The sequence below is a fragment of the Cololabis saira genome, chromosome 10 (assembly GCF_033807715.1).
Source record: "Cololabis saira isolate AMF1-May2022 chromosome 10, fColSai1.1, whole genome shotgun sequence".
Lineage (NCBI taxonomy): Eukaryota > Metazoa > Chordata > Actinopteri > Beloniformes > Belonidae > Cololabis > Cololabis saira.
Window position 1 is genome coordinate 14,271,422 of NC_084596.1, and position 10,497 is coordinate 14,281,918.

The 10,497-nt window shown below is 40.1% G+C and overlaps 1 protein-coding gene across 4 annotated transcripts in view; it reads left to right on the plus strand.

Annotated features, from left to right (window-relative positions):
- LOC133452448 (receptor-type tyrosine-protein phosphatase mu-like) overlaps window positions 1-9,171 on the plus strand; it is a 217,197-nt gene extending 208,026 nt beyond the window's left edge. For 3 of the 4 annotated variants that reach the window (XM_061731758.1, XM_061731759.1, XM_061731761.1), the window contains 4 exons: window positions 1,245-1,370; window positions 3,805-3,968; window positions 4,866-5,001; window positions 8,325-9,171. In XM_061731758.1, the coding sequence (XP_061587742.1) occupies window positions 1,245-1,370; window positions 3,805-3,968; window positions 4,866-5,001; window positions 8,325-8,378 (480 nt within the window). In that variant the 3' untranslated portion in view covers window positions 8,379-9,171. The remainder of the gene's footprint in view (window positions 1-1,244; window positions 1,371-3,804; window positions 3,969-4,865; window positions 5,002-8,324) is intronic. The other variant, XM_061731760.1, reaches the window with a different exon arrangement.
- The last annotated feature ends 1,326 nt before the right edge of the window (window positions 9,172-10,497 follow it).

The window sequence follows — 10,497 nt, forward strand, 5'->3', positions numbered from 1 at the left end:
ATCTTTGACTTGTAAATCCCAGTTTGCCTACTATCGGCAGATAAATTACAAGACTAAGGTCTGACCCGTTCCTCTGCCTCTGGTAGCACACAATCAAGCAGAAACACAACAAACAATCCATCCACAAAGCAATGGCCTTATCTTCATTATGTGTTTCTTAATTCAGAAAAACTCTGAAAACAAAAGCACATATTTAAATAAAAAAAAGAGAATGTGTTTGAATCTGAGAAGCGTTAACGATGGTTAAATATATTTGTCATTGAATGTAGCCCAGTTGAAAAGCTGTTAGATTTGTAGAAGCCGTCTTATGAAGCAATACGACATGTGACCGACAGAGGCAGCATCGTTCAAGTTTAAATAAAAGTTTAGTTGTTAGCCTTTCACTTAGGACACAATAGTGGGTCTACTAGACCCTGGGGGGGCGCCAGAGATCTCTGGGGGGGGCGCAAAACTTTGTCTGCTTTGAAATTATGCAGTTGTAAAAATTATATTTGCGAATGAGTCATTCATAAGACATTGTTAGGAATAATTTATGAATGTCTTGAATATCTTTTGTGTTTTTTATACACTGGTGACAAACACGGGAAATTATTTCATTTCTTATTATTATATCATTACTCAACATTTAATCTCCTCCGACAGGTTGTTAAAGGAAAAATGTTAAAAAATGTCTCATATTAAGAGACATTTTTCAGAAATATTTGTCCTTTTATGTCCTTTTGTGCGTATTTTATACATTGGTGACATTGGAGAAAAACAAAGTCATATGTATACAGAGTAAACCAAAGAGAAATGTGTCAAAAAAAACATAATTAATGTTCATTTTTTCAATTAAAGACTATTTTGGTGCTAGTACGTACGGGTCGGGGGGCCGGCTGGTCTTAGACACAAGTAGGGGGGGAAACAAGGAAAAAAGGTTGGGAACCACCGACTTAGCGGAAATACAGTATGTTCCCCCATGTGGTCAGAAGTGGAATTACCTCTAAGATCTTTTTTTTTCTTTCTTTTTTTAAAGAAAACGCTTCACAATAAATCAGTTCAATGTCTTTTAGTGTGTCTCCAACCACTGGATCACATGTAAGGAGTTAGAACCAGTACCGCTGGTTTCAAGACTGTCGTTTGGACCTGGAAACTAATGAATATTTTGTGTGTGTGTGTGTGTTTTTCTTTGTTTTCCCTCTCTCTGTGTCTCTTTGCCTGCATGTGTGTGTTTGACTGGGTGTGAATGTGCCTGTTCTGTTTAGTTGTGTCCACAGTACTGGCCAGAAAACGGAGTACACCGCCACGGGCCCATCCAAGTGGAGTTCGTCTCTGCAGACCTGGAGGAGGACATCATCAGCAGAATATTCCGGATCTACAACGCAGCTCGGGTACGGCGGCGAGGGAGGGACGCGCTCAAGGAGCATTAGCTCCGCGCTCAGGCTGACCTGCAGTCTTTCTGCTCTGCTGCTCATTTCTGTTTCAACTCATGCAACTTGTTTGTCGTCCCTCTGGCGACCACAGCAGCCAGTTTGGTTTGGTGCCCGTGCACCTCACACATGCCACTCACGGGCCGGCCTGTCGGCTCAAGCTGTGCAAAGGTGGACTCATTCTTTTCACACCGGTGCACCGGTGATTGGGCTGAGCTGTGATCGCCACAATCTTCTCCTAACGACACCTAGCGGTCATCTGTTCAAAAATATGTCCATTATCAGTTTAGGGATGGGCGGTATGGACTAAAAAATGTATCACGATAATTTCTGGCATTTATCCCGATAACGATAAAAATGAGGATAAAAAAAATACCAATTCAACTCCACCTTTGTAACTATAAATCTATCACCACATTCAGTCTTTGGAGCCCCCAAATCACTGCTCTAAAAGATACTAAACGCTACTAAACTACACCAATGAAATTGAATTAATAAAAACCAATTAAATGAGTCCACCTGTACTGCAAAACTGTAATGACTCAGATCTGCCATGTTTGTTACACAAACACGTATCAACGGGAACTTATCCTTCTTTCTTTCTTTCTTTCTTTCTTTCTTTCTTTCTTTCTTTCTTTCTTTCTTTCTTTCTTTCTTTCTTTCTTTCTTTCTTTCTTTCTTTCTTTCTTTCTTTCTTTCTTTCGTTCTTTCAGGCTCATTTCTTTCTTTCTTTCTTTCTTTCAGGCTCATTTCTTTCTTTCTTTCTTTCAGGCTCATTTCTTTCTTTCTTTCTTTCAGGCTCATTTCTTTCTTTCTTTCTTTCAGGCTCATTTCTTTCTTTCTTTCTTTCTTTCAGGCTCATTTCTTTCTTTCTTTCTTTCAGGCTCATTTCTTTCTTTCTTTCTTTCAGGCTCATTTCTTTCTTTCTTTCGTTCTTTCAGGCTCATTTCTTTCTTTCTTTCTTTCTTTCGTTCTTTCAGGCTCATTTCTTTCTTTCTTTCTTTCTTTCAGGCTCATTTCTTTCTTTCTTTCTTTCAGGCTCATTTCTTTCTTTCTTTCGTTCTTTCAGGCTCATTTCTTTCTTTCTTTCTTTCTTTCGTTCTTTCAGGCTCATTTCTTTCTTTCTTTCTGGCTCATTTCTTTCTTTCTTTCTTTCTTTCGTTCTTTCAGGCTCATTTCTTTCTTTCTTTCTTTCTTTCTTTCAGGCTCATTTCTTTCTTTCTTTCTTTCGTTCTTTCGTTCTTTCAGGCTCATTTCTTTCTTTCTTTCTGGCTCATTTCTTTCTTTCTTTCTTTCTTTCAGGCTCATTTCTTTCTTTCTTTCTTTCTTTCAGGCTCATTTCCTTCCTTCCTTCCTTCCTTCCTTCCTTCCTTCACGTACGTTCTGCGTGGATTTAACACAGAACCATAAATCAGCTTTACACAAAAACGTCATCAACGGGAATTTATCGTTTTTACCGCGAGATACAAATTCTTACTGTGGGGAATTGTTTTGACGGTATATCGTGAACGATAAAATATCGCCCATTCCTATATCAGTTTATATTAATATACACAGTAGAAGAAAGGGATAATCTAACCATTGGACAATAGAGTTGTTTTTTTTTTTTCTAAGGTCCTACTTCAAAGATCAGTGGAGAGTGTCAAAATCTGTGATAAGAAGTCTTATTTTAAATGTGCATGAGCCATAAACGCTGGCAATCACTGCCCTAGATCAGTGGTCTCCAACTCCTCTTGGTTTGAAACTCTCAAAAAAATCCAAAAGCGTCACTTGTGACCTCCAATCTGATGTCCAGCTATTTTTGAACTGTATGCAATCTTTTTTTTTGGGCGTTTGAATACTTTTAAAAGGCAAAGAAGGGGATTTCACATGGCAAAGCAAAACATGTAGTATGGAGAAGCGCCTGCGTTAGTGCCGTTTGGGTGTACTGATCCTTTGACCTAAACAACTAAGAGGCCTCGGGGCAGGACGGCCGTAGTGACCCTTGCTCACCTGCATAAGCTCTTTATCCTGACAGGCTGCTGTCGATACTTATTCTGCGTATTACCGTGCTGTAATGTCCTCTGGCCGCCAGAGGCAGTGGCTGCATGTTAGACTCAACACCGTCTAATCACACATGATCGCTGACAAGTGTTATTGATCGATACCTCTCAGTGCCTGTGTTGGAGATTGCTTAACTGTCTGTCTCCAGTAGCGACTGTGCTCATCCATCAACCTGTCATATCTCCGCCGTCATCCCCCGAGTGACTCTTTTGGCTTTTTTATCCACCCGTGTTCAGCCCCTGGCAGGCCGAGCGCCACCTCGCACCTAAAATCCCTAATTGCATTCACGATTAACCCTCTGTACCCCATATTTGTGTTGATGTGGGATAACGGCTCTGTCTTGGCCCTGCAGCCCCAGGACGGGTACCGGATGGTGCAGCAGTTCCAGTTCCTCGGCTGGCCCATGTACAGAGACACGCCCATGTCCAAGCGCTCCTTCCTCAAGCTCATTCGACAGGTGGACAAGTGGCAGGAGGAGTACGACGGCGGCGAGGGACGCACCGTGGTGCACTGTCTGTAAGTCCCTCACACCTCAGTGCAGCAGAGTCGGCGCCGGCATTAACAATGAAACATCTCCACCTACTGACTGGAGAGCAATACTGCAGAGAAAACCTCCAACTCCATCCATGGAACTAATACACAGAGGTGTCAAAAGTATTCACATTCATTACTCAGGTAGAAGTATAGATACTAGAGTTTAAAAATACTCCTGTAGAAGTTGAAGTATCAACCCAAGTTTTTTACTCAAGTAAAAGTATAAAAGTACTGGTTTCAAAACTACTTAAAGTATAAAAGTAAAAGTAATGTAAGGGGGAAAAAAGCCATTAAGGACAAAAGCCATTGAAAATGAATGCATCTTAGTATAATGCAAATATATTAAAGAAGCATATATGTGTACTATTGAGCATTAACATGTGTTTCAGAGAGCAGAAGATATGATGACTAGTTGCCTATAAGTATTGTAATGGTGCAAAAAGTCAAACTTCAGAGGCATGTTATCATTTATCCTAACCTTTATAGGAATGTACATCCAAGTTTAGTTGCAGGAATCTGAGGGAACGGATGTAAGAACAAAACTGGACAAGAACATCTGAAACAATCACAACCAAATTCACTCTATCCGGATGGAGCAATTTAACTGGATAGTTTTTTTTTAGAGGCCGAAATGAAATAGAGTAACGAGGCTGTTTTTAAAATGTAAGGAGTAAAAAGTACAGATAATTGCGTGAAAATGTAAGGAGTAAAAGTAAAAAGTCGTCTGAAAAATAATTACTCCAGTGAAGTATAGATAACCAAAATTTCTACTTAAGTAAGGTAACAAAGTATTTGTACTTCATTACTTGACACCTCTGCTAATACAGCCCTCCTTGAGTTCTTGTCAATCGTCTGACTCTTACTTTGTCTCCACCGCAGGAACGGCGGCGGTCGCAGCGGGACTTTCTGCGCCATCAGCATCGTCTGTGAGATGCTTCAGCACCAGCGCTCCGTGGATGTTTTCCACGCCGTCAAAACACTGAGGAACAACAAACCCAACATGGTGGACCTGCTGGTGAGGAGCCCTGCAGCAGCTCGGCTGTTTTATACACTTCAAGTTGTTTTAAGTTTCTCACATTGCCATTGCAGATCAGTTTACCTCCATGATCTTCAAGAAATGAAGAAATCAATCCGCAGATTGAAATATCCCATGTTTTCGTTTAGCTGATGATGCTGCGTGTAAAAGTCATGTGGTTCTACAGTTTTATATAGTTTATATATATATATATATATATATATATATATATATATATATTCACACACATATATATTCATTCGGCATCCTTGACAAAAACAGAAATGAAATGAAATGTCTCAATCATAAGGACTTTTTCTGTCCTTATGAATTTTTTTTTCCCCAAACTGATGAGCAGCCAAGGTTTGAAATAATAAAGTGTTTTTTTAATCCAAGTTTCTAAGTGCTCCTGAGGCTGACACGTTCCTTGTCACAAATGTTGAACATTTTTCTCCAAGTTCTCCATTAATTCTTCACTTTTTAAATAATAATCAAAAGGGCACCTTGAGGTCTCAGAAAAGTCCCTCGTGCTGCGTGAGAATCGGCCCACAGAAATGTCGCTCGTGTACCATTTCCACTGGAAAATATTCTGCAAGATGTTAATGAATTAGTTGATGCACATAAATGTGAAGGTTGCGTGCGCAGAAGTACGATCCCGTCAGCCGCTTGTCAAGGCAACAGAGAAGAATTGAAATGAGGAGCACTCAGACTCGGGTCAACAGTGGGTTTTTGTTAATCATTATATTTTTTTAAGTATTTAAGTGGGAGAGTGAGTCATGTGTTTAGCATCTGCTTAACCCCTTGTGAAGCCCTCTTAATGTTCTGTCCTCTGGAGATGCTCCAGTCAAAAACCTGCTTTAAAATCATCATATGTGGATATTTTTTTTCTTGCATGAATTTTATTAACCACTTCAGCTCTGCTCAAAACTATGAAATATACAATAATCTTCAGGATTTTAACTCTTTAAAAATACTTTTGAAAAACTACAACAAAAACAGATATGAGATATGTTTGTGGCGTTATTGCCATCAGTTGTGGACATGTCAGATATTAGCAGTGACACTGGTTTAATTGACCCTTTGTCAGCATTCTGATTGGTCCCTGACTGAACAATCAGAAAAATCTTTGTTGCTACATCTGGGCAGAATATCCGGCTGGACAAAACAGCAGTCTCTCTCTTTCAATGGAAAAAGCATAGTTTTTACTTCTTACGTCTTGTATCAAAATTTAAATCACTGGATTATTTTTTTTAAACTTTGTATTAGTAAAAGGAACACTTCCGATCACACTGCACACAGTGTAGTGAGGGTGCAGCGTATTTCTTTCCCCCAAACTGTCAGAAATCTGATCCATACTTCCTAAACATAGTCATGTCGGCAGCAGCTACAACCGCGAAAGCGTTTATTTATTTATCTTAAAACGGTTAAGCGGTGTGCTTGGGGCACTTGTAAAAGTAAAATCCACTACCCAGAGAGAATCAAAGGAAAACATTTCATCCCAAACCAACGGTAAATTACGAAAAATGTCTGCTTTGGATAAAGCTATGTGGACTGCCAGGCTATCAGCTAAACTCATCAAACAATCTCGTTTTCACCACTCACTACACGTTATCAGAAGTGTTCCTTTTTATTTAGCTTGACAAAGGGTCAATTGCATCAGTAGTTTTTCTGCAGTAGTTTTGGTACCGATGTCTGGACCGAGGGTCAACATTTTAAATGTTGAAAAATACAAATGCAGTTAATTCAGTGTTGATGCTGATCTTTGACATACAGTACCCAAGCATTTGCATTTCTTTCTCTTTTTTAAAAAAAATAAAACCAATTCACACACTTCCAACCACTTTTGCATCTTTTGAATAAATATTTCTATTTTTTTAAATGCTGGGGGAGAAAAATTCACACGTTGCCTGTTTTAGATGAATTCGCTCCTTGCTCAATTTTAAAGCCTCTCTACGCTGCAACGCCACCTCTGACCTCTCCTGACTCGCTGGTCCACACGGATCTTAAAAGCCCTCATGTGGTCAGATGTGATATTTTTACATAGCTGGGCTTTAAAGGAGCTTGAGGCCGGATTGAGAAAGGATTTATGAAAAAAATTCGTATACGTTTCAAGTTTTCTAGTAATAATGTCAGATGAAGCGTTCCAAATCAAAAAGAATGAGCCCTCTAGCGTATCTCTCTGTTGCCTTGAACAAGCTGTGTGCTGCAAGATGTGCTACAATTCCGGGCCGGAATTTCCCGTGCTGTCCTGTGGATGTGACGTCACATGACGCTGCATGCACGTTCTCCCCGTTCTCCCGTGCCGGCTTCACTGTTTGCTGCAGTACCCCCAACGGCCGTCGTGGTGAAGGGTGGCGCTAGAGAGTCTCATTTCTTAAAAGGAGCCTCATGCTCCTTTAAAGCACCTCCATAAACCAGGGGAACATGTTGTAGATGTTTCCCTGCTTCAGCCCTGAAAGAAATAGCTGAGTCATTAATAGACTTGTGAAGGCCTTGATAGAAAGCTGGTGATGACCCATTGATTTGAACCAGGTGTGTGGAAGCAGGGAAACGTCTGAGACCTCGCAGGACGGCGGCCCTCGCAGGCAGGCCCTCAACATCAGTGCAATAAAGTATCTATTTATTGGAATTTATTGAAAGATAGCCCCTTGAGATGTAACATCTCATTTTCAAGGGGGTTCCATAAAACATACATTACAATATATCAGATTACAGTACAGACATACATGACATAAAACAAACACAGAGATCGTCTAGTTACAAAGTAGGCTAACTAAATAACCGAAACAATGAGATAAATATAACATAACAGAGAGAAAAGAAAAAATAAATAAATAAATAAAAATAAATAAATAGAAAAAAGGCACAAAAAATACATAAATAAATTAAAAACATAGGCAATTTGTTTTAAGATGAGAATATAATGCCAACTTAAAACAATGAAAAGAGGTAATAGAACGCAAAAAGAGGGGAAGATTATTCCAATCTGATGGAGCTTTAAAATAAAATGATCTTTTCCCAACCTCTTTTAAAATTCTGGGAACAAAGAAAAAAGGAAAATTCATATGTCTGAGTGAGTATGGAGAGTTATATAGAATCTCGAGTTCTTTTAAATATGGCGGACAGTGAAAATAAACACATTTAAAAATTCTTATTTCTCAATATGTCTTCTTTATATTTCTTTATATTTCTTTATATTTCTTCCGACTGGGATGTTCCTGCATAAACACACATACAGTTTATTTTCTCCTGAACATGTGACGTGGACACGGACGTCACATCTCCGTAACGTCTGCGTGTGTTTTTCCTCTCATGTCTTCCAGGACCAGTACAAGTTTTGCTATGAAGTGGCGCTGGAGTACTTGAACTCTGGGTAATGAGGCGCCGCTGCAGCCGGCAGAAGTGACATGTTTGGGACATTACAGACCACTGCAGCTCACGTGTGTGCATTATGCTTAAAAACAGTGTGCGACTGGACAGGAGCGAGGTACATACCCGACCATGCGTGCATCTCCCTTTCACCAGCTCTCCTTCTTCTCGGCGGTCTAGACGGGGAAGCTCGTAGAGTTGTACAGCGTTAAACTGTTTGTGTCGGTGCCGGCGATGGAAGGAAGCCACCGAGAGCACAATGAGTGACTTTTCTTTGACTCCTTGACGCAGCCAGCTTCCTCCTCTCTGGATCCCGTCCTCCGTCCATTCCTCCCAGCCGCCCGTCGTCCCGTGGTCGTTGCCTTGATCCTCACCGGACGACGAGCAGGTTTCCATGGATTGTGCTGTACATACTGTACTGTTTCTATTTTACGCTCTGATTTCTGTTTCCGCTCAGCTCACTATTACAAGCCACTAAGTGCAGGAGGTCAAAGCTTAAATGTTACTAAATGTCCTGTAAATCTATGACTTCTCGATGACTACTGCTTTGTGTTGGGACAGCCGGCTCGGTCTACGTCTGCATACATTGTTTTCTTGTACAGGGATCCAAAGCTTTATTTGCACTTCCATTGAATTCTCGTTGTGCATATTGTACATATTTCTGTAGATTATTTATTCATGGTATGTACTTTTTTGTGACTCGCAGTAAGTGACAATCATATGTTCTATAGGTTTGGTTTGTTCACTGTATTGTGTGCTTTTTTTCATCTTGTATAACAGAGAAAATCCATTGTAAGAAAAGAAGAGATATATAAATGTATCTACAATATAAACATTGGATTATCTGCTGTGTCTGCGCCTCGTGTCTGACTGGAGGGGGGGAGTGATGCGAGGGGAGCATCTCTTGGAGGGATGAGGAACTTCAGCCGCTGCCGCAACACTAATGGACGTTTTTAACAGAATTTCTGTGAACAGACACTTTAGTTTATTTGTGTAATTTAAAAGCTTCACAGTTGTTGAGATACTGGGACCTGCAGCAGGTTTTGCAGTTCAAAGCCTTTAAAGTTGTCTGAGTAGGCAGATCTCATAAAAGATGTGCTCGTTAACGAGTTGCTTATTCTGATAGTTTTAACAAGCGAGTCGAAACATAAACCCTGACAAACAATCGTACTCTGGGATCCTTGAACAACGAGAAGCAAAATGAGCCATGAAGGGAAGATGAAGCTCATTTAAAATGATTTAAAAGTTGTTTTGCTGCTCTTGTTTTACTCTGAACTATTAGGCTGGAGGAGAGTTGAGCGTTTCCAGTCCTCGAGGGGCTTGTGTCCTGCAGGCTTTAACGCACCTGACTCACATTAATGGATTATTAACAGCTTCCTCATCAAAGTCTGCACCGTTCTGCTAACGACGTTTGTATCGGGCGGTGTTGACCTGTGCAGACGTCCATGACCAAAGCTGTTGTAACCATTAACGCGGATCAGGTGAGTTGAAGCAGGACAGCAGAACTAACTGCCTACACTGCAAAAAATAATTTCTAAGTAAGTAAAAAAGCTTTGTTTCAAGAAAATTTGAAAGCTTTTTTGGTGTGTTTAAGGATTATAGTCAAGAAAATGTTTCTGACCCCATCAGTAAAGACATTTTCTGCTTTAAATCAGCCAATTTTGACTAGATTTATGGTCCGTGAAGCTTATTTCTACAAGGCCTTTTTTGCAGTGTAACCCTGCTCTAAACTGATGATTTGCATTATAAATAAATATCAAGCTGATCATCTGCCTGGATGTAGGTAACTCTGTCACTGCAAATTGATTATCCTGAAGTTCAATTTTCTCATTTTCTAATCCAGAACTCACCGTCTTATTTGCAGTCTTGACACATTTAGTGTCTTCATGTCAAAACTGGTTCAGAAAGCAGCTGATTCAACTTCAAAGTCATTTGTGGGATCATCGCGTTGTCAGAAGAGAGGTAATTTTATTTTCACCTGCATAAAGCAATCAGGAAAAACGCCCGTCTTCTCTTCTTTGAGTTATTAAACTTTAAGTGTTCCTGTCAGGAGGGGGGGGGGGTGTCCCTTGATTGAAGATTTTGACGGTGACATACTGTATCTACCCTCAGTAGTAATGCACAGTA